Raw genomic sequence first — 23,523 nt, 5'->3', positions numbered from 1 at the left:
CTTGTCTCGAAAAACCAACCAACCACCGGGCATGGTAGAACACGCCTTTAATCCCAGCACTCGGGAGGCAGAGGCAGGCGGATCTGTGAGTTCGAGGCCAGCCTGGTCTACAGAGCAAGTCCAGGACAGCCAAGGCTACACAGAGAAACCCTGTCTCAAAAGACCAAAAAAAACCCCAAAACCAAAACAAACAAACAAACAAACAAACCAAAAACAAAAACAAAAAACCCAACCAACCAAAACAAACAAACAAACAAACAAAAAACCTACCAATGGCATCATTGAATACAAAACTGTTGAGACATTGTCCTTCTCTGAATGGGAAACATGAAGATTGAAGAGCGGAATGAGGTGGTTTAAATAAGAACGGCCCTCATAGGCTGGCATGTTTGAATAGTTGGTCCCCATTTGGTGGAACTGTTTGGAAAGGTTTGGAGGCGTGGCCTCCTCAGAGGAGGTGTGTCACTAGGGGCTGGCTGTGAGGTGAGAACTGCCTTTCCCAGTTAGTTGTCTTTGCCTTGTGCTTGCGGATCAGCATGTGAGCTGTCAGTTACTGCTCCAGTGCCGTGCCTGCCTGCAGCCATGCTCCTTGCCATGGTGAAAAGACTCTAACCTCTGAAGCCATAAGGCTTCTTCTATAACTTGCCTTGGTCATAGTGTCTTATCACAGCAATAGAAAAGTAACTAAGACAATATCCTCCTCCGAAAAGGAAACATTAAAATTGAAGGACAGATAGGGCAAAAGCTAAGAAATCTCACAGACCCTGGATGGTAAAGAATGGAAAATGATTTTTACCAACCACTCATCCAATAGGATACTAATATACAAAATACCTAAATAACTCAAGAAACTAGAAATAAAAAAAATAAATAATCCAATCTTAAGATGGGCTACAGATCTAAACAGAGTGTTCTCAATAGAGGAATCTCAAATGGCTGAGGAACACTTACAGAAAGGCTCAACATCCTTAGCCATCAGGAAAATACAAATCAAAATGATTTTGAAATTCCATCTTATACCCATCAGAATGGCTAAGATCAAAACCACAAGTACCTGGAGAGGATGTGTAGCAAGAGAACTGGGGAAGGAGGGGAGAGGAGGGAGGGGGGAAGGAGGGGAAGGGGGTGGGGAGGAGGGAGAAATGTGGTGGAGGGAGAGACAGACGGAACTGAGAGACATTTGGGGGTGGTGCGGAAACCTGGCTTGTTCTGGATTTCTTATGTGATCACCTGTACAAGGGAAGCTAACACATAGCTTTAATGTAAGTTATGAGCAATGCACTTGTGTTTATATTTGTGCTATGATAATCATTCGCTGAAAACACTAAAGAGGTCAAAGGTGACCTTATAAAGAAAATACATGTTGAAAGCAACATGGGTGTAGGTTGTAAGAGTTTGCTTTATTAGCGCTACTTTTTCTCAAGGCTCCTGGGTCAGGTGGAATCAGCAAAGTTCAATCCCTTGTAAAACTGTTAGACTCCTGTAAAGTGTCCACTGTTCCTTCCCCGTGTGACACTTTCTGTGCTGTTCAATAAGAGAGAGAGAGAGCAAAGAGCTTTGTTAGGGATAGATTCACAAGACCGCACTGAGTCAGGCACAGACTCAGACTCAGCCACAGACAGACTGTGAAAGGCACAGGGAGAAAAGCCTGGAGTTCATACTTGGTCAAATTACTCCAAGGGGAAAGCGCTTGGATTTCTCTCCTTAAAGTGACACTGACACATTGTGGTGCCTCTGCTTTAATGGGTTTAACTGATGTGTCTCTTAAAACACAGCTTCCCCCCCCTCCCCTGCCCCCGCAGCTTCTGCAAAGACCATCACTGGCTCCCTGCCGACTTTCTCATACACAATACACCTTAGCTTCCTGCCTTTTAAAATCCTCTTTAATCCAGCAATGTTCCCCTTATATCTTATTTCTTCCAAGCAGGCCTGCCCTCTCCACCCCATGTCATGTCAAGCCAGCGCTTTTCCACGCTCGTCCTGATCCTGACGTCCCCTTTAATTAGCCATCTTCTTCTCATGCAGTTTATTATCAGGAAGCCACACCCGCAGCTATCCTGTTCTCTAATTACATGTTGCTCCCTCAACTGGACTTTGATCCTACATTCATTCAAATATTTATGAGTACTTTGTTTACATGGGGGCGGGGGCAGATGCTAGATCTTGGCATGAGTACACAAAGGTGAGAGCCATCTCCCCCCGCCCAAAAAAAAAAAAAGAGTAGGATACAGGTGTTTAGCACTTTGAGAATAGAGATAGACTCATAACCCACAGTGGGAGGGTCTGGAGACATTTCTTCTTGTGGAAGAAATAGCATTGAACAAAATGTAGAAGGAACTTCAGCATATTATATTAGTAACCTTTTTATGACCATGACAAAAGTTTCTGAAGCTACGAACTTAAAAAAGAGAAAAGACTGACTTTACTTCATAGCCCTAGAGGTTTATGTGGTCTCGGCCCCATTGGTTAGGGCCAGCACAGCAACTACGCTGAAAGCGTATCGTGGGATGCTTCTTCCTCTGTGGTGGCCGGGAATCAGAGACACGCAGCAAGGTGCTAGGATCACAGCGTTTTCCTCAAGAGCACGCCTGAAACCTTCCAAGGTCTTTCTATTAGGTGCCACGCCCTAAATGTTGTATCACCCAGCAGCACCACAAGTTGCTGACCAAATTATTAAAACAGGAACCTTGGCCGTGGTGGCCCTTAGGTGTGGGGTGGGGACAATCATGGTCTATCTCCAAGTATGTCTACAGAAAACAGTCATTAAAACAGTTTTGTAATCACTGTATTTTTTTTTTTTTTGCCCCTGTAGGATGAAGGATGGTAGATATGCTACACTAAAGTAGACCACTTGAGCCACTAAAGGCACTTGAATAGGAACAAACGCATGAGCCATCTTTGAGTCTCCCAAAACCCAAAGCAGGACACAAAACCTCCAAGTAAACTACTGCTATCTCCAAATACTATTACCAGAGATGAGGAATTAAAGAAGATACAATTTTGCGTAAATGAACCTTGTTAGCTAAGCCTTACATTCTTTTTTAGTTTTCTTTTATTCCTTAGTTACTTTTTCAGAACCATTACTCTCCGTTCAGTAGAAGCACTCAGACCTAACCACTTTCAGGATCCTCATTTTCCTGTAAGGGCTGCCATGCACACACAAACTTGTTAAATACAATTACATACTTCTATTAATTTGTCTTATACCAACTTCTCAGGCTTCCCACACACGCAATAGCAGACCGCCACGCTGCTGAGCCGCACAAACCACGCCCCAGGACCTCGCCCCGCCCCCGAAGCAAGAAAGCCCCGCCCATGTTCCTTCCGCCCCGCCCCAACCCCGCCTCCCAGTTTCCGACAGCCCCGCCCCTAGATGCGGGCCCAAGCTCCCGTCCGGCTTTCTAGCGCGCGTCCGGCGACTCCGGAGGTCCCGCCTCCAGGCACGCGCCCTCCCACGAGCCACGTGTTCTCTTTGGAGGGCGGCGCCGTGGGCCGAGCCGAGAAGATGTTCCTGCTGCCCCTTCCGGCTGCCGCGCGAGTCGCGCTTCGCCGCTTAGGAGTGAGGAGCTTTTGGCCTCGGGATCTGTCCACCGCAAACATGACGAAGGTGAGTGGCGGCGGCAGGCTCCCCGGCGGCCGCGAGAACCCTGGCCGCGGGCGGCGGGGTGGCCGGGCAGATCCAGGCCGCGAGTGTGTAGGGCGGGCGGCGCCACCAAGTTGCAAAAATGAGGTGAACAGAAAAGTTCCTTGGGTTTTAGGACACCAGCCTGAGCCCGGCCTGTGGCCAGGGCAGCGGGTGCTGTTCGCTGAGGGCGCGCCCTTTTCTTCTTGCTTGGACAGTGCTGGGTTCTGAAGTCAGAGCAGAACCGCGCGCTCCATCTAGCAGTCTTTATTGATTCCTCCATCGAACTGAGCTACGAAAAATTACGCCTGCCTACTTCATCGATTTTTTTTTCCCCGGGTGACAGGGTTTCTCTGTGTAACAGCCCTGTCTGTCCTGGACTCACTTTGTAGACCAGGCTGGCCTCAAACTCACGAGATCCATCTGCCTCCGCTAGGATAAAAGGCATTCGCCACCACGCCCGGCTCATCGAAGGTTAAAGAGTAGCAAGTCACAGGGCCTGGACCCCTCCTCCCCGCCCAAGTGAAGTGTCAGAGAAGGCCCTTGGGGAAGGCTGCTGGATTGGGTTTCTGGAGAAAAGCAGTGTCTTTCTAGGGAAAAGGGCTTTGTTGAGAGAGGTCATCTTGAAGTTGTAAGAGCATCTGTCTTCTCCACGTACCTGGGCTGTTGAGAAATTACGGAGGACTCTCAGATGTGAAGGGTCCCGGCAGGGTGTCGGCTCATCTGAGTTGAGTCATGCTTCCAGGACCTGGTGAGGGAGATGGAGCTTGGGCTCAGGCCCCCTGCAGGAACCACTGGTAGCCGAGGGGTTAAGCAGACCCCTGCCCTTAGTCCTGCCACCGGTCTGCCCAGAAACAATGGACAGTCTCAGCTTGCTTACGTTGAATCCCAGAATGAACAATCTTGGGAAAGCTAGAACCTGGGATTTGCTATGCCAAGGAAGCCTGCCCTTTTCAGTAGAAAGATGGGGGCACCGTGTGGCCTGAGTACCTGGTGTTTTGTTTTTTTTTTTTAAAGGACCAAAGCCAGAAAGAAAGCATGCACATTGCCATAGTTTTACCATCCTGGAGCTAGTGTGTCAGGCACTAGGTTTCCTTATCTGGCAAACAAGAGAAAAGTACTCCATGGAGATGCTATAAAGGAAGCATCACTTTGAAAAAAAAAGTCATGAATTGACATGTGAAAGCAAATGATGAGCAATGGTTTTATTTATATTTATTTCAGTCGTTTGGGGCCTGGAGCTTGTGAGGGTGATGAAGGGTCACACCATTAAGTGCTTGGCAGATGGCCCTGCGTCTGGCCCTCCCTGCTGCAAAGTTACACACTTGCCCCTAACGGATGGACAAGCTACTTACTATACATGCAATGTGAGCATGCCTAACCTGAAATTTGAAGTGCTCCAAAAGCTCAGGTTTTCTGAGCATTCACCTGACACTTCTGCAAGTAGAAAGTTCTACAGCCAACCCAGTGTGTGGACATAGTCAAAACACAAAGTATTTTAAAGGACTGTAACTTTGAGATGGTGCATCTGAAACAAGTGGTTTTCCTGTTTAGGCTTGGGTCCAAGATGTCTGGTGTACCCCAGTTCTAATCTTGCCCTGGCAGGGATTTCAGCGGCTGAGGTGGGGGCTTCTGCTCTGCTCTTCGCCTCTGCTCTTGCCCCGCCCCCCTTGCAGAAGATACAATTTTAATGGAACTGTTTGCCCGTTCTGGAGTTTCGGCAGTTACTGCCTTCTATGGGGTGTACTCTGATTGTATTCATCTTTCTTGTTTCCCCCCTCCCTCCCCCAGGGTCTTGTTTTAGGAATTTATTCCAAAGACAAAGATGACGACATGCCACAGTTTACAAGTGCGGGAGAGAATTTTAATAAGCTGGTGGCTGGAAAGCTGAGGGAAATGTTGAACATGTAAGTGTTACTATATTTGGGGTTACTTTTTGGTGTGTTTGTTTCGTTTTGTAAGATGGCGGTCGGGCATCAAACTCACAGAGATCCACCTGCCTCAGTCTCTGGAGGGGATTAAATGTGTATGCCTGACACAGGGCGGGGTTCTAGTTGTGAAAGGCCCCAAGATTGAAGGAGATTCTTCTCTGTGCGTCAGATAAACTTAGTGGAGTTCTGGCCAGCAGGTTCTCTGGAAGTGAAAGTAGACTCTAGAAGAAGCCGGGCAGTTGTTTCAGTGTGGGTGGGTCTGCAGTTCTGGGAAGTCATATGGTTTCTAACCAGATCACAAACCTATTGTGAAAGGTTGACGGGGATCCAGAAAGGAATCCCGCCTGCCCACTCCCTAGCTCAGGTTCACAATTCCTACTTTCCTGTCTGGCACCAGCCACTGAAAGTGCTTTAACTGGGCAGTTTGAAAACAGCCTCAGGTCCTGCCCTTTTATTACCTGGCTGGACTTTGAAGGCTTTTCAAATGTTAAAGTACAAGTGGATCATCTGATTAGCAAGAATACAACCTGAGGTGGGGGGGGGGGGGGGTTGCGGGCAGCAGCTGAGATCTGAGGTCTCTCTCCTAGATTAGCAGGCCCTAGAGGAAGTGGGGAAACTCTAGAGCTGCTGGCCACATTTGGCAGAAATAGAGCAAGTTAAGCCCCTTTAAATACCTGTTCCTCAGGTGGACTGTATGTTAGAGTGTACCAGGTGTCATCTGATACTTGCAGTAAATAAACATCTGATAAATGCGTTGTAGAACTTGTATCTCCACTTGGTCTTTAGTCCTTTACTAAAACCTGAATCGTTAACCCAGAAGCTAGCCTGCTAAGAATCCAGAATGCAAGGGGCCTTGTTGCAGGGTCCCTGTGGGCTACAGCGTCTGTGCTCCTGGCCTCTGGCTACTGCAGATTAGGTAATTGCCCCTCTCTCATCTCAGTAAACAGTCTAGGAAATGCCTAAGCTCGAGACCCTGTTGTTAAGTCAGCTGCTTGGTCACCACTCTGGATTTTGTTTTTGTGGTGGTGTTTCTTTTAACCACGAAGTCCCCTGGATGGGGAGGCCTGGTGGCACTCAGAGGAAGGATAGCAGGCTACCAAGAAGAGACTTGATACCCTAGGAGCATATACAGGGGGAGGAGGTCCCCCTCAGTCACAGTCATAGGGGAGGGGGGTAAGGGGAAAGTGGGAGGGAGGAAGGAATGGGAGGATACAAGGGATGGGATAACCATTGAGATGTAATATGAATAAATTAATAAAATATATTTAAAAAGAAAGAAAGAAGGGTCTCCACCGTTTAGTACAATCACCAGTGCTCAGATCCCTCTTGCCTATTCATGGGATTATTTTCTTAAAAAGTAAAAATAAAAAGACATAGGCTGAACCAGAAGTCACTGTGTCGTCCAGGTTGGCCTCAAAAGTCACGCCAGTCCTTCCTCACAGCTTCCCCAGTTCTGGTATTGCGAGTGTGAGCACACCTGCCGCCCTCCCTGTTTTTAAATCGGTGTTCCTATTCTGTCTAACCTGTAAGTCGGCACAGTACGTTCCGAGGTAAAAGAGCTGCATCTGGGAAGTCTGGCCTGTGTGGGTCCTGTAAAGCCAAGTGAAGCACAGAGCGGAGGCAGTTAGTAAGGGAACAGCACAGCCTGTACTGCCTAAAGCAGCCATCTTCTCTCGCCTTAGATCTGGACCTCCTCTGAAGGCAGGCAAAACCCGAACCTTCTACGGGCTGCATCAGGTATGAAGTGGAAGTCACACTCACCTGGCAAATCCATGCTGTCACCTCCCATGTGCCCATTACTGGCTGCATGAGCAGTCATGCTGGAACTCCCGTGTGTGCTCCTACTGTTCCGTTCCTATATTAAGCAGAAGCACTTCTTGTGCTCTTAAAGGAGAATGGCTGCCTTCCTCGGAGTGGAGGAAGAGTGCCACCTCATGCAGAGTTATCTGGAGGATTTCCTTCACTCTGCCTTGCAACGTCTGTTGTACTTACCAGCACACAGGGCTCCTCTCTGCTGAGCTTAGAGCGGCCCTCTGGCATCTCTTTGTCCTCCTATCATTTCCTTCTGGAGAGGAGCTGTTTAAACAGTGGTTGTCTTGGTGTATTTATGGACCAGGACTTCCCCAGTGTGGTGGTGGTCGGCCTTGGCAAGAGATCGGCCGGCGTTGATGACCAGGAGAACTGGCACGAAGGCAAGGAAAACATCAGAGCTGCTGTTGCAGGTTTGCACATTCTTCCTGTGTAAGAGAGCGGAAGGTTCTCGAGGGTTCATTCCTTCAGACAGTCTTCCTTCCCATTTGTCCATTCCCTGCCACCACCCTCCCCTTGCTCACATGCAGTAGCTCTACGGGCTGAGCTTATATACATAGCTTGGCCTTACCTGCCTTCTGTTGGGAGGCTTGCTACCATTTGTTCTTAGAACTATAGTCTCTCAGAACTTGTGATGTGTAGGTGGTTTTCCATTTTGTCATGCATCCGTGGTGTTGCCTGACTTTTAGCTAACACGGAATTGTTATATTTACCAGTCAGAGAAAAACAGGAGCAGAGCGTGAGATACTTATTCATTGCTAGCAGAATACACTGGCCTGTCCAATTGGCTTGATTGGTAGGTTGGGGGAATTGAGGTCAGTGCTGTTGAGTCACTTTATTGCTTAGCAGCAGGGAGAGCCTTTCCCTGAAGATGACCACCCCAAATGCAGTTTGAGGAACACACTGAGGCGGCAGTAATTTGCTTAACTAATCTTTGGCCCTGGGTAGATCATGAACACTTATTAAGTTTACTTTCAGAGTTAAGTAGCTATGCCTGACTTTTATTTGAGACTTTTTGCTGACACGGTTCTAGTAAATGCTATTAATGATGGCCCTTGCTCACTTGCTTGTATGGGACTTCAACGTCATCATTTCTTGGTCCCTTTAATCTGGCAGCTCCTGGTGATTGGGAAGCTTGGGGGGGGGGGGGGGGAACGCTAGTGCTTCAGCAACACTTCTAGATACATCTGCCTCTCACTGAGGGTCTCTCACTGAGGAGTTGTGCCTCTGACCTCAGTACTCAGCTCTGTGTGTGAGGCACATACCCACCCACGCTTTATGGAAGAGGAAATGAAAGTTTAGAGCCAGAGCCGTCAGCGGCCAGTCCTGTTCCCCCCCACCCCACCCCACCCCCAGCACACCACCCCATGCCTCTGCCTTGTGCTGACTCAGCTTTCTGCTTCTGCTGTGGTCCTGCAGCGGGCTGCAGGCAGGTTCAAGACCTGGAGCTGCCTTCGGTGGAGGTGGATCCCTGTGGAGACGCTCAGGCGGCCGCAGAAGGAGCCCTGCTTGGCCTCTATGAGTATGATGAGCTAAAGCAGAAAAAGAAGGTGGCTGTGTCGGCGAAGCTCCATGGAAGGTGATGGGAGGGAGCCAGGGTGTGGGTGGCCCTCTCAGGCATTCTCACAGCATGTTTGGAAATGAGCTTTTCAGTGTCCAGCAGCGCTGTGTAGCCTGTGTGTATCCTACTTACGGTGTACTAATTGTCGTCATCCGTGTCGTCCCCCCCCCCCAACTTTAGCGTGTACTAATTGTCCCCAAGCTCTCCTCCTGGCTCTTGTCATGTGTGTGATTCCTCTGTGGCTCCTGAGAATCTTCTGTACTTGCTGGTTACTAAGAAGCATTCAGTGTTGGCTCATCCCCAGGAGGAGGAATGACTCGACAGAATGTCCTAGTGAGCTTTAATCCAAATACTTCCCATTGAACTCATACCTGCTGGCATTATGCTAAACGGTGGACCTGTATGCATGGGAGTATTACATCTTCGCCTTTGTGGTTCATGGCGGGAGATGCTTTCAGAAGACAGCTGACCACCTGTTACTCCAGCCCTATTCCAGTGGGTTGCTCGTGGTATCTGTGAGAGAGTGGTTGAGAATGGAGGCTCTGTAGATACCACATATTAAACCTTGTCCCTATCACTGACTTGGGGTAACCTCAGTTAAGTCACCTAAATTTGTATTCCTTTCTCTCCTGGTGTAGGAGAGTTGTAATCCTGGTGTCGAGTTTCGTGTTTTTAGAGAGGGTCTCATTATATAGCCTTAGACTAGCTGTGGACGGTCTTGCTGCCTCAGCCTCTGCAGTGTTGCAGGTGCAGGCATATGCCATCATTCCTGGTCGGGATCGTAGTTTGTATGATAATCCAAAGACAAAACATGTCAAGTGGGTGGCAGCTATTATTTTGCCTGTCTCCAAGTTGCCTGTATTAACTGCTAGCAAAGAGCTAGGATCATGCACCATGCGCCTTAGTGCTTTCTCTTCTAAAGCTACTCTTGGCTGTCCAGTGGGTTAGGAGTTAGAGCCTTGATCCCCGTCTGAATTTTTCCTGTATGCTGCCTCACACTTAGTACTAGGGACTCTCATCTCTTTTTAGTGAACTGAACTTTGGGTAGGGGTCTCTAAATAACCTTTGCAGGTAGATTTATAACTTCAAATCCCCATTAGACTACACACATAGACACACACACCCTACTACCATCACCACCCCTTTTTTGTTGTTTGCTTTTTTTTTTTCAAGACAAGATTTCTCTGTGTAGCCTTGGCTATCCCGGAACTCACTTTGTAGGTCAGGCTGGTCTCGAACTCACAGAGATCTGCCTGCCTCTGCCTCCTAAGTGCTGCGGTTAATGGTGTGTGCCACCACCATCCAGCAAAAGAGGAGATGCTTGAAGTGAACTGCTTAGCTGGATTTCTCCTACTTCTTCAGTGTGGCCTGTTTTCTCGCTCACAGGATAGATCTAGGTCTTGTGCAATGATTCTTTGTCATCTTGATTTTTTTTTTTTTTTTTTTAAAGATAAGTGCCTCACTTGGTAGAAAGGTCTGTGTTCTGAGGTTGTTTGAGAGTAACTCTTTTCTTCTACAGTGGTGATCAGGAAGCCTGGGAGAAAGGGATCCTCTTTGCTTCTGGGCAGAACTTGGCCCGCCAGCTGATGGAGTCTCCAGCCAATGAGATGACGCCAACCAGATTTGCTGAAATTATTGAAAAAAATCTCAAAGATGCCAGTAGTAAGACAGAGGTCCATATCAGGTAATTTATGAGTATGTCACTGACTCGTGTGATGTACAGCCAAAAGAACAGTGTGTGCTCTTCGGTTTTATATCACTTTGATACAAGCTAGAGTCATTTTGGAAGAAGGAACCTCAACTGAGAAAAATGCCCCCAGCAAATTGGCCTGTGGGTAAGCCTGCGGTGCATTTTCTTTTTTGAAAGTTGATGTGGGAGGTCCCAGCTCACTGGACAGTGCTGCCTCTGAACTGGTGGTGCTGGGTGTCTGTAAGAAAGCAGGCTGAGCAGACCAGTGGGGAGCAAGCGGTAACCAGCACCTCTCCATGGCCTCTGCATTGGCTCCTACCGCCAGGCTCCTGCCCTGTTTGAGTTCCTGGTCTGGTGTCCCTCAGTGATGGACTGTTACCTGAAAGTGTAAGCTGAAAGACACTTCCCTCCCCATGTTTCTTATGGCTGTGGTGTTTTACCTCAGCAGTAGAAACCCTGACCAACCCAAGCCAGGATCCTAACATTGAACTCTCTGTGTTCAGAGGAGTAAATTAGCCCACAGGTCAGATAGACACACAAGGTCAGATAGAGTTACAGAGCTGCACTTGAGGGGTTTTTCCTCACCTTTAAGAGAGTCCCATGACTTCTTCTGTGTTGTGTGGTTTTTAAGTCCTTTTTATTGATATGTAGTTTTCATGCTGTACAGTTCATTTCTCTTTGAGTAAAGATTTGGGAGTTGAATTCCTAGGTCAAAAGTAACTGGTTAACTTAAAAAAAAATTTTTTTTATTGTATATGTATGGGTATTTAGCCAGTATGTATGTCTGTGTACTCTGTGTTGTTTTATATATGTATATTATTACACATATATATAATAAACTACCTACAGCAAGAAGATTTACTTCATTTTTACAGTTGTTTCTCAAGGGATCTTTTCATGTAAGAGTATTTTTCAGCACTTAATTGTGATCAGAGTTTTGTTTGTTTGTTTGTTTGTTTGTTTTCAGTCTGTGCTTAGGATGAGGAATATTGTGGAGGAAACACAGGACTGAGCTTGCTAGGATGCCCTGAGTAGTTCAGGGTGTTGAGTCCATCAGTGTGTAGGCTCTATAGATGTGTCCTGTGTCCTGTCTCAGAGGAGGAGATGCCAGTGCTCTGCCATGTCAGCCAGTAGTGGCGATGCTGCCAGGTCAGGGAAGGCATGAAATTTGCGGGAAGGCATGAAATTTGCAGGCAGGCATACACAGTAGTGGACCTTGCTGCCAGGGACGGAATAGGCAGGTAAATGGGTCTGGGAGGCTGCAGCAGCAGCAGGATGAGCGCCGTGAGTGAACATGGAGCCCAGCAGAGGCCTAAAGGTCACTTTAAATGTTAACAGACCAGGGGCTTCAGCCAAGGTGTGCAGTCTTGGGATCCCACAAGGCTATGGGTAAGCAGAGGGAACAAAAGTTCAGACAGAGACCAGCATGGTGCATGGCCGGTGTGTGAATCATGCTGTAACATGGCTAACCACACCTATCCATGGTACATCTGCATCAAAGAGATACAGTCTTCTAGAAGAGCAGGACAGCAATAAAGCGCCTATAAAATCCTGAGTACTAAGCTTAGGGTTAGAAATGTCTATGCGGTACAGGCTTGTTTCTTTTGATGTGATTTATGTTTCTGGATTCCCCGTGAGTGTAATAGACTAATGGCCAGGCAAGCACAGGCGTAGTCCTTCATCTGGTTAGTGCTGGTCTTCTCTGGCTGTACAGGCTTTGTTAATTGTGACTAGAAATCAATACAGAGCTCCTGTTCCTGACCCTAGAGAGAATAGCAATATGGCGTGTGTGTTCTAGTTTGCAGTAAGGTGGAGGTTCATGTTACCTGCACTGAGCCTGTGTGTATTATGAGAGCTAAGGAGTTTTCCCATTCAGAGACATCTCAGATTGCACTTCGAGCCGTGGGAAGTGGTGTGCCAGTGTTGAAAAGACAAGCAAAGAAACAGGGTATTTTATTCGTGTTGGTGTAGGATAGCCTTACTGAGTTGGTTAATTTTGTGTTTGTGTGTGTCATTATTAGTAATACAGAAGTGAAGCTGAACGCCTCAATTATCTTTAGGTTCCCTGTATGGACTCAGAACCCTCCTAATTTCGTCTCAAATTAAAACTAGGAAGTAACCGAGTAGATTGGGGAGGACTGTTTTTATTGACTGAACACTGCTTATTACTAAGATTGTATTACTTAACCACATATACGTTCTCTGAGTAGTTGGGTAACCCTTGGTAGAGGAGTGCCTGGGCTCACTTTACAGTTGAAGTATCCCCAGTATCCCCAGAGTCGAGCCTTTTGCTTGTGAGCAGACAGAAGCAAAGGATACACTGTGATCACCGATGTCCTATGTTTTTAACCTGGTGTTGGGGATGGAGCTCATGGCCTTGTGCAAGTGCCCTACGCAAGTGCTCTACCGCTGAGTGCGCCAGGTGTCCTGTTCAGCATTTGAATAACTTAATATGTTGTATAATTTTTTTTTTAGCATGGTGTGAAATTTTCATAAGTTGTTTTGGAATAAATGTAACAGTATCTTTCCTTTTTCCCCCGCCTCTTTCTGCCCTGTAGACCCAAGTCTTGGATTGAGGAACAAGAGATGGGTTCGTTCCTAAGTGTGGCCAAGGGGTCTGAAGAACCGCCAGTCTTCTTGGAAATCCACTACAAAGGCAGCCCCGATGCAAGTGAAGCGCCCCTGGTGTTTGTGGGGAAGGGAATCACCTTTGACAGGTACTTCCCGGGGGTGTCTGTGCTTTCTGCTGCGGGGAATGCTATGTATGTGTAGTGTCACTCATACGCATGGGGTTTGGCCGGGTTTCACACGTGGTAGTAAACGTGTCATGCATTGAGTTTTGAAATGCAATGCTGACATATGCCGAAGACATTAGGGTTTTTGTATGTTTCAGTCCTGATCTTAGCCCTGTGACCAACAGGTGAGGAAAGCACAATTTGGAAGTCATTTGTTCAAAGTCACACCACCATGTAGAATCAGTGGGTTGGGAGCACTCCGTTGGTAAAGTGCTTGTTATGCTCACACGCGTGCAAGCACGCCTTACACAAAAGACACCTTCCTTGTGCCTGGTCTCATTCGGAAGCCATCGGCCACCAGCAGGTGTCGGAAGAACTTGTACCTTTCTGCCCTTGAGAGGAGTGCTCCAGGGTTCCGCGAGCTCATCAGCTTTCTTTAATAGGTTGTGACCTTCAGGTTTCGTGTGTTAGTTACTTACAAAGACTTCTCTCTGGTAAGGCGGTCTTTGTGGGTACGAGGTATTAATAGTAGAAAGCAGGCATGGATCTTACTTAGGTGGCTTCATAGTGTGTGGTGATGTTTTCAGTGGTACCTGGTCACGTTTCGTCCAAATGGAAATAAAAGGGCCTGCCTCACTTACCCATATTTCTGGGAGTATCTTTCTGTCTTTATAAAGGCTACAGAAGTGACGTAATGTCCATCCCAGGTCTAGAAGGTTGACTCTCTGTGGCGGGTATGTGGTGCTTTGGTGTGGTAGTGAACTCTGAGCTTGTACGGGATTTGGGTTTGTTCTGATTTGAGACAGACTCACTCTGTCACTCAACCTGGCCTCAGAGTTGAAATCCTGCCTCAGCCTCCTGAATTGTGGGATTGCAGGCATACACCACCACGTGGATGATGTTCTTTGGTTTGTTTTGTTTTGACATTTTCACTTATTTATTATGTGTGGTATATATGCATATGGAGACCCAAGTGTCACAGCCGTCATAGAAGTCAGGAATCTACTCTTTTCTTCCACCATGTGGGTCAGAGGAATCGAACACAGGCTATCACGCTTGGCAGCAAGCACCTTTGTCCTTAGCCATCTCACTGGCCGTGTCTTTGGGCTTTCAACTTCGCTAGTATTAATGTTGTGCACTGTCTCCTTTTCCGTACAGTGGCGGTATCTCCATCAAGGCTTCTGCAAATATGGACCTCATGAGGGCTGACATGGGAGGAGCTGCAACAATATGCTCGGCCATTGTGTCCGCAGCAAAGCTCAATTTGCCCATCAATATCATAGGTAAGGAGAGCAAGGATCGCAGCTTGTAGTGCTTCCAAATCCAGCCATATGGTAGAACTGAAATACACAACAGTTTCCTTCCTTTTGAAAAGACAATTTTAAGTAGCTTTTCATCAAGCAGAAGCTGTTGGCTGAAATATGTGTTTTCTGTCTGAGGTGACTGAGTTACAAGTGTTTTGCAGCCAGCGGGCTGTAACTTGTATTGATTTGTTTTAGGCAAAAGTGGTTAGCCATCAGGAGCACATATGTCACGCTTGTGCTTGGCTGGGATGGGAGCCATCATCTCTAACTGCCTCATAGGACTGTGGTTGGTCAGGTGCCTGATACAGAGCAAACAGTTAGTACACAGGGTCTCCTGGTATTACAGATGCAAACCTCCAGCAGTGTGCTGGGAGTTTATAGCATTGCCAATGCCAAGATTCTGAGGAAGAGGGAGTTGGGTTTCATCCATGGTATGGGGAAAGTAGGATGGTACTTTAAATATGTCTGGGGCTGGAGAGACGGCTCAGAGGTTAAGAGTACCAACTGCTCTTCCAAAGGTCCTGAGTTCAATTCCCAGCAACCACATGGTGGCTCACAACCACCTATAATGTGATCTAGCCCTCTTCTGGACTACAGATGTACATGCAGACAGAACATTGTATACATAATAATAAATAAATAAATATTAAAAAAAAAAGAAAGAAATATGTCTGGCCTGAATCTCCCTGACCCACCCATTCCAGAATCATGGTCTTTTTGTTCTGTTATCAGTCCTTTTCTTAAAACTGTGTTATTGGAAATCAAGGTGTTGACATTTCAATATATTTTCACCTCTGAATACTTTTAACATCTTTTCTAAGAAAAAGGACATTCCAGGTAATGATAATACAGTTATAGTTCAACAAGGTTGACAGAATAACCTAGTAAAAATTTTCCAGTTGTCTGAAAAATAAAGTCCATTTTATATATATTTGGTACCTTTTTAAGAGTTTTTTTTTGTTTTGTTTTGGGGTTTTTTTTCTTGCTTTTTTTTTTTTAAGTATGTATGTCAGCGTGTGGTGCAGGTGCCCATGGAGGCCAGGGAGGGCATTGGAGCCACTGGAGCTGTAGTAACAGGCTGGGTGCTGGGAACCAAAGGCAGATCTGAAAGATAAGGGTACAACCCTGAGCCGTCTCTCCAGCCCCCATATTTAGTGTTAAAATCTAGATCCCCAGCAAAGACAGCACATTGCACTCGGTTGCCTCATTCCTATACTTTTCTTGGCAAGAGCCCCATTCCTTCTCTTTTTTCTTCGTGCACTGGCAGTTTGAAAGGTCCAGGCTGTCCTGGTGCTCTGTGACTTGCATTTACTTCTTCAGGGTTAGAATCAGTTAGCCATGCGATGTGTGCTCCTTCCTCCACTGCCCTAGTTCTGCCATATACAGGTTTGTCACTTGTGAAAGTGCAGCCTGTGTGTGGTATGCTTTCAAATGGCTCTCTGGCAGCCTCCAGTCCCAAAGGATGGAATTTTTGGATCCAGTGTGTCTTATGTTCCTCTCTGTTTTTCCAATAGGTTTGGCCCCACTTTGTGAAAATATGCCCAGTGGCAAGGCCAACAAGCCAGGGGATGTCGTCAGAGCCAGGAACGGGAAGACCATCCAGGTTTGTGAGGGGACAACAAAACATCTCCATCTGGCGTTTCTCAGAACCCCAGCATAACATGGGAGTAGGACCCCAACTCCACTTTGGGGCAGGGTGATGTTTTTAGTGCTGCAAGGTACAGTTAGTTTTTGATGGAAGTTTTTAAGAGTATTTTTCCTTCTCTGTTGTATTTTCTGCCAATTATGCTATACATACAAATCACAGATGTGCGTCCTGGCCTACAGAGCACAGTGCACCCATAAAGTATGGGCTGTTTCCTATGTGCTTGTGTCACGATTAACTTTATTCTCTGTTAGACGTTCAGTTGAAAAAGACTGCTCTATACCTGGGCTCTGTGCTCTGCCTCTGTGGAGCACAAGTGTACGTGCATCCACTGCTCAGAACCCTGGGTCTTTAGCTGAAGGAAGGGAATAGGGCCAGAAAGGGCTGCCAAGATTTTAGGAGTTTTCAAGCCTGGAGTTCCAGGCTGCCGTTTAGCTTTAGCCTCCTTTAAGTCCTTATTTGGTTTGTTTTGTGCTTGGGGAAACCAGGGTCTCGGGCATGCCGCACCCTCAGCCCTGTTACTTCTACTATCTGTTCCCAGTCTTCCTTCCTGTTAGCAGCAATTGCCGTTAAAATGGAGCAGACTTGTCCCTGCTGTTTTCAGTGTGGGTGTCATCAGCTAGGGCAGGGACTTACTAAGCCACTCTCCAGGTTAGATATGTTCTTACTGTGGCTGGAAGTACACGGTGTCTTTTTATTGCCTCACGACAGATGTCACCTTGACCTTTCCCCATTTGAAATCATCTTCATTCCTCAGGTTGTCTGACCCCTCCCTCCTTCTTGTTTGTAATCTCTTTGCAGGTTGATAACACTGATGCTGAGGGGAGGCTCATCCTGGCTGATGCACTGTGTTACGCACACACCTTCAATCCCAGGGTCATCATCAATGCTGCTACCTTAACAGGTCAAAACAAATTTTTCCCTGTCTTGTCTGAAGGAAATCTTAATTGTTGGGTGTGGTGCACACTCTGTACTCTGGGCATTATTTTGCTGAAATTTGGTTTACTCCATTCTTATTCAAAACTCCTTCACCAAAAGAACTGCCCTCTGCAGTTATAAAATGTTCTCAATATTAGTTCTGTTGCTTTAAAGTATTCCAAAATTACTTAAATATGTATTAAGTGTGTATGTCTGTGTGTCTGTGTGTGTGTGTGTGAATTTGTATTTTTTTTTTTGTCATGTGTACTTATGTCACAGTGCATGTGTGGAGGTCAGAGGATAACTTACATGATTTGATTTCTCTCCACCATGTTGGGTGTTGGGTATCAGACTTAAGTTGTCAGGCTTGGTGTGTAGCACTAATGGTTCTCTAGTGGTAGCTTTTAACAAATAGGTCAAAAAGGAGAGTGTTTTTTTGTTTTTTTTAAAGAATGTTTTTTGTTACAACTGCCATCTAATACAAATCTGAAAAGATTGATACATTTCAAAATCAGCAGTATGTTTTAATATGCTAATCATGATATCTGATATCCAATTTCCTAAACTTATATGTGCACACGCATGCATATGTGTGTGTGTTATTATTATTATTATTACCTAAAGAAATAAAGACATTTGGGGGTGGCAAGATCTTTGTTTAATGGGCACACAGCAGAGTGAGAGGTATGCAAAGAAAGCCTGCCTGGCTTTAGGGCCAGCTTGGGTGTAACCCCTGTTTCCTAGCTGGGCAGCCCCCTGGAATTCCCTGGCCTCTAACACCATTACTTGAGGACAGTTCTGCTTGCTTCACATTGTTAAGGGTTGGAAAGAGCTTCATGGAGCCTGTTAAATACCGGCCTTGACTTCGGGCTCTACAGAAAGTGCAGAGATTTCTGAAGGGTGAAACAGATAGTGGCTTGTAGCACAATCCCAAAACTCACAATCTTCCATCCTAAGATCTCGCCCTAGGAATTCATCCATATCTCGAGATAAAATCCGGGTCATTTTGTGACTTTTGGTTTTGATCTTTTGCTGAGTCATGAAAGCCTTTACTGGAGCAGAAGTCAGTTCATGTTCCTCTCCTGGGTGTAAATAACAGTGCACAGTGGTTTATGGTTTCTATTTTTTGGAAGTCTGGTTTTTTGGTTTTTTGAGACAGGGTCTCTCTGTGTAGCCTTGGCTGCCCTGGACTCGCTCTGTAGACCAGGCTGGCCTTGAACTCACAGCGATCTGCCTGCCTCTGCCTCCCAAGTGCTGGGATTAAAGGCCTGCGCCACCACGCCCAGCTCTGACCTTTTAATTTTTAAAGCTGGCGTACAAAGATAGTTTCATTATGGCTGTTTCACAAATGCTTCCAGCAGCATCCATGGCGAGGTTGGGGCCGTGATGGAGAGATGGGTGACCTAGAGCCACTGAGAGAACACTGGCCAGTGGCACTGTGCATTGCTATTAAGTGTGTTTCTATATTGCTGCATCTGGAACTGTGACAACAGCTGTAGAGTTTTAGAAAACAGTCATTTAAAATTGTATTATGAAATCCTCTTAAATCAAGATATTACATTAAATGTTTATGCCTATCCTTTTCTATTCCTATAAGTGAAAATACCGCGTTTTTGTTTATTGTTAGTTTTTATCTTCTTTATGAGAAACTTAGAAACCAATGGAAAACTTTGGAGGTCAAATTAATATTATATCAAAATCTACCAACTTTAAAAATAAGGCATCAAAATAAATGACTAAAATGAGACACACATGTCCCACATAGATGTCTCACATCATCAAATAAGTGCTCCCTGGTTTAGTATCTGATACATGGTTGATGGCAAATGAATGGCTGTCAGCATGCATTAACTCCTGCTCTGTGCCAGGACTGTGCCAATGGCTGAGCACGGAGCACATATAGGATGGCCATAGTCTCAGCTGTTTAGAACTCTAGAAAGAACTATCAAGTAAGTGGCCATTACCTTGGGATGGGCTTGTTCATAACTAATAATCATTTTTCTTTTCTGCATTTTCCACAATAAAGGGAAATCCTAGCCCGAGAGACATAACTAGCTATGAAAGTGACTATTTCCCCAGCTTATATACATTTTATGATGAAGGAACATTAATAAATTTAGAGCCCACAGTTGTGGTCTGAGCAATAGGAGACACGAGCAACTGGTACTGACCTGACGGACTGTGTCTTACAGGTGCCATGGACGTAGCCCTGGGATCGGGCGCCACAGGAGTGTTCACCAATTCATCCTGGCTGTGGAACAGACTGTTTGAGGTAGGACTAAGATATATATCTATAAGTTACAAAGATGATAATTTTGGTGGTCTTTGAATACTATGCTTGTTCAAGACCTGTGGTAAAGTGATCTTCTACCTGTTGGGTTGCCTTTGAATTGAAAGCAGGTCATAGCAGTAAACTTGATTCGGTGGCTTTGGGTTTTCTAAAGATACTCCTAAGTTACAGGTGTGCTACCACTTCCCAGTCCTTGTAGCCTCACATTGATGTTAAAATAACTGACAAATTACATGGCCAAGATTGAGAGTCCCTAAGGTGCAAAGGGTATGAGGCTAACTTTATGAAAGACTGGCCCCTCTAATGAGTGTATGTGGATGAGCAGTGTAGACAGAGCTCCCATTGGGTGAGTCAGTGATGAGGTGTCCCTTCACTGTGCTGTGTGCCCTTTCCAGCCAGCTTCCATGCTTGTCTCCCCCGTTACACGTTACACCGTCACTCACGGCTTTCACCTGCCAATACCACTGTTAGCCTAACCTCGCCAGTTTCTAGTCAGCAGGTGTCAGTGGTTTCCTGGTGACCTAGTCGGTGGTTTCTGTGATTTTCTTCTCTTCTTGCTGGCTTGTATGACTGTCCTGTCTCCGCTCCTTTGCCAGCTGTTTGCTTTGTGTTCCTCTTTGGACAGTGTCTAGTCCTTGGCCTGATACAAGCTCTGAGTCTGTATGGCAGATCCTGTCTATTCCATGTCTGGTAGCAGCTGTGTCTCCGGTGCTCCATGGGCTCCTTGGCAGCTCCATCTGCAGCTCACGCATCCTTTCACAAGCAGTTAAGGCAGCTTACCGTAGGCTACAGACTCTCAACCGCGAGTACATTTATGAGGTTTGTCTAAGGTCCTGGGTTTATTTCTCACTTGACAGTGCTTCCCCTACTTCTCTGTCTTTGTGAAGCTCACTGTCACCCTCTGTAACAGCCAGGCTGCCTCCCTGAAGGCTGAGCTAGGAACCTCTCCTGGCCTTCCACGATACCCAAAGTCCCTCTGTCATCATGGCACACACAACATTTGGGGTTTTTTGAGTTGTCTTCCTAGCTAAAGTGATGTGTTCGCAGGCATATTAGTCAGCAGCCAACACCCCACAGTCTGTGTCCCCAAAGGTAGCCAGTGCATCTGATGTGTCCTTATGTCCTAAAACCGCAGGTCCTGTTGCTGCTTTTTGGATTTTTTACTCTGAAGCTTTATTTTTGGATTCTTGTGTAAATGAGTAAAGCAGCCTGCTTATCTGGTTCTGTGAGGGTACCTTTGATGATGTAGATGTTGACACCGCAGCTCAGCAGTACTCTAGAGCTCAGTATCAGCAAATGAATGGGGGCTAAGCAGTGCGTAAATGGCATCATCTTGTCTCAGGCCCTGGTTTTCAGTGATGGAGGTCTAGCATGCATGCCTCAAGCAGACCAAGGTGTCTGGACTCTTCGAAGTCTCCCACCCTGGTTAAACCCTCAAAGCCTATAGCTGCCAAGTGAGAATTTACTAAATGTCTTACTTTACGATGTTCCTGCTTCCTAATTCTGAGATAAGTCTTTTGTGACCTAGAGCCGTCTTGAACATCACTTTCACAGCCTTGCTAGCTCTTTGCTTCATGCACCAGGCTCTAGGGCTTCTCAGAATGTCCTCTCACACTGTCACGCTGTTTGTAGGCCAGCATAGAAACTGGGGACCGAGTCTGGAGGATGCCTCTCTTTGAGCATTATACAAAACAAGTCATAGACTGCCAGCTTGCTGATGTCAATAACCTTGGAAAATACAGGTATGTGAAATGATCTAAGTTTCTCTTTCCCATCATCCCTGCTTGCTAAGCTGCCCTTTAGTCTCATCTTTTGTACAGAAGATCTTACGACTCATTGATTTCCTTTTGATGTAATACTTCAAAGCTTACTGATGTGTTAAATTTTGAAAATATTTCTCTAGCAGGTTCTCTTAATGTTAGAAAATTGCAAATCTGAAGGTTATTTTAAGAAAATAAGAAAAAGTGTTGGGGACTATAAGAATTCATTACACGGAAAAAGTCTAGAGTTTGCTATTTATGCCATAAAGCCATATCTAAAATGAATATTCTGGAAGTGATTTCTGGGTTAATTTCATTTCTTTTCTTTTCTTTTTCTTTTTTGGTTGTTTGAGACAGGGTTTCTCTGTGTAGCCGTGGCTGTCCTAGACTCACATTGTAGACCAGGCTGGCCTCGAACTCACAGGGATCCACCTGCCTCTGCCTCCCAATTAAAGGGATTAAAGGTGTGTGCCACCACCACCCGGCCTGGGTTAATTTCTTAACATGTTACATGAGCTTAACTTTTCCCTTTTGGTGGAACCTAGCTAGCATAAATGTAATATTATTTTCAAAGGCCGTTCATTTTGTGTGGGGTAGTGTATGTGCCATGGCCATGTGGCATGTATGTGGAGGTTAGAGGACAACTCCTTCCACATGTATGTGTGATCCAGAGATGGAGCTCAGGCCCTGAGGTTCGTATGAGAGGTGCTCTATCCCAGCCATCCCACTGGCTCGGAATGTAGCTTCTTAATGCAACGCTTGGTGCGCTCTGACATGAGATAAAATAATACTATTTTGTCTTTGTCTTCAGATCTGCAGGTGCATGTACAGCCGCGGCATTCCTGAGGGAGTTTGTGACTCATACAAAGTGGGCACATTTAGACATAGCAGGTGTGATGACCAACAAAGATGAGATCCCGTACCTGCGGAAGGGCATGAGTGGGCGCCCTACAAGGACTCTGATTGAGTTCCTGCTTCGCTTCAGTAAAGACAGTTCTTAGTTCACACACTCAGGAAGGTTTCCATCTTTCTTGAATTGGATATTTGGCCTTCAAATTATTCCTAAATGAATGAAAATCTTTTAAAGGCAAAAATGAATGGTATTCTTTTTTTTTTTAATCTTAATTTTTAGAATATTTTAGTATGCTTGAGTCACAAAAGTCTAAATGATATGAATTAATATAGGCCCTTTAAACTATTAAAATATGTTGTAATAATATGTATTTTTTTAGCCATATTTACTATTTTTACAAGACAGGGACAATCTAAATCCACAAAAATGTACAAAGGGAGCTGGACATGGTGGCACACACCTTTGATCCCAGCACTTGGGAGGCAGAGACAGCCGAATTTCTGAGTTCGAGACTAGCCTGGTCTACAGAGTGAGTTCCAGGACAGCCAGAGCCACACAGAGAAACCCTGTCTTGAAAAACAAGAACAACAACAACAGCAAAAAAACCAACAAAATATATAAATGAAAATATAACTAATAACTTTGGTATTCGGTTTTCCAATTTTTGATTCTTAGGTGGATTATTTTATTGTTCATGTAACTTTCAAAATCCAAATCCAATGCAGCAAATAAATTACATTTCCTTCTGATAACTATTTGTCCATTGTGATTTACAGCTTTGTAAAGAATCATTTAAGAAACTTCTAGGCTGGAATCACAGTCATGTGATTCTTGGTCATAGACAGATGAGCACAACAAGTGTTAGCACTGGAGTGTATGCAAGTGCTCCACAGGGTGTCCCGTATATGCAAGTGCTCCACAGGGGTGCCCCGTATATGCAAGTACTCCACAGGGTTCCCCTTATATGCAAGAGCTCCACAGGGTTCCCCTTATATGTAAGTGCTCCACAGGGTGTCCTATATATGCAAGTGCTCCACAGGGATGACCCTTATATGCAAGTGCTCCACGGGGGTGCCCTGTATATGCAAGTGTTCCACAGGGTGCCCGTATATGCAAGTGCTCCACAGGGTACCCCATATGTGCAAGTGCCCCACAGGGGTGTCTCATATATGAAAGTGCTCCACAGGGGTACCCCATAAATGTTAGTACTCCCCACAGGGTGTCATATATGTATACACAAGTGCTCCACGGGGCATGATATAAATATGTGTGTGTGTATGTGTGTGTGTGTTTGTGTGTGTGTGCGTGTGCGCGCTCCACAGAAGTGTTCCATATATTTAGGCAAGTACTTCAAAGGGGTGTCCTGTGCATAAAGATCATCATCAACAAGCCCCACAGAGGCAGG

At 45.8% G+C, this 23,523-nt stretch overlaps 1 protein-coding gene across 1 annotated transcript; it reads left to right on the top strand.

The window, feature by feature from the left end:
* The first annotated feature begins 3,449 nt into the window (after positions 1–3,449).
* On the top strand, positions 3,450–22,870 carry LAP3 (leucine aminopeptidase 3). The gene is made up of 13 exons (XM_084799190.1): positions 3,450–3,607; positions 5,414–5,529; positions 7,236–7,290; positions 7,670–7,775; positions 8,782–8,941; positions 10,443–10,607; positions 13,172–13,330; positions 14,507–14,631; positions 16,167–16,255; positions 17,099–17,201; positions 19,408–19,487; positions 21,138–21,247; positions 22,077–22,870. Exons 1-13 carry the CDS (start codon positions 3,506–3,508, stop codon positions 22,264–22,266), a joined length of 1,560 nt encoding a protein of 519 aa, XP_084655316.1. The 5' UTR covers positions 3,450–3,505; the 3' UTR covers positions 22,267–22,870.
* The last annotated feature ends 653 nt before the right edge of the window (positions 22,871–23,523 follow it).

Source organism: Acomys minous, assembly GCF_964271855.1.
Source record: "Acomys minous genome assembly, chromosome: 10".
NCBI classification, from domain to species: domain Eukaryota; kingdom Metazoa; phylum Chordata; class Mammalia; order Rodentia; family Muridae; genus Acomys; species Acomys minous.
This window is presented reverse-complemented; position numbering and strand designations above follow the sequence as displayed.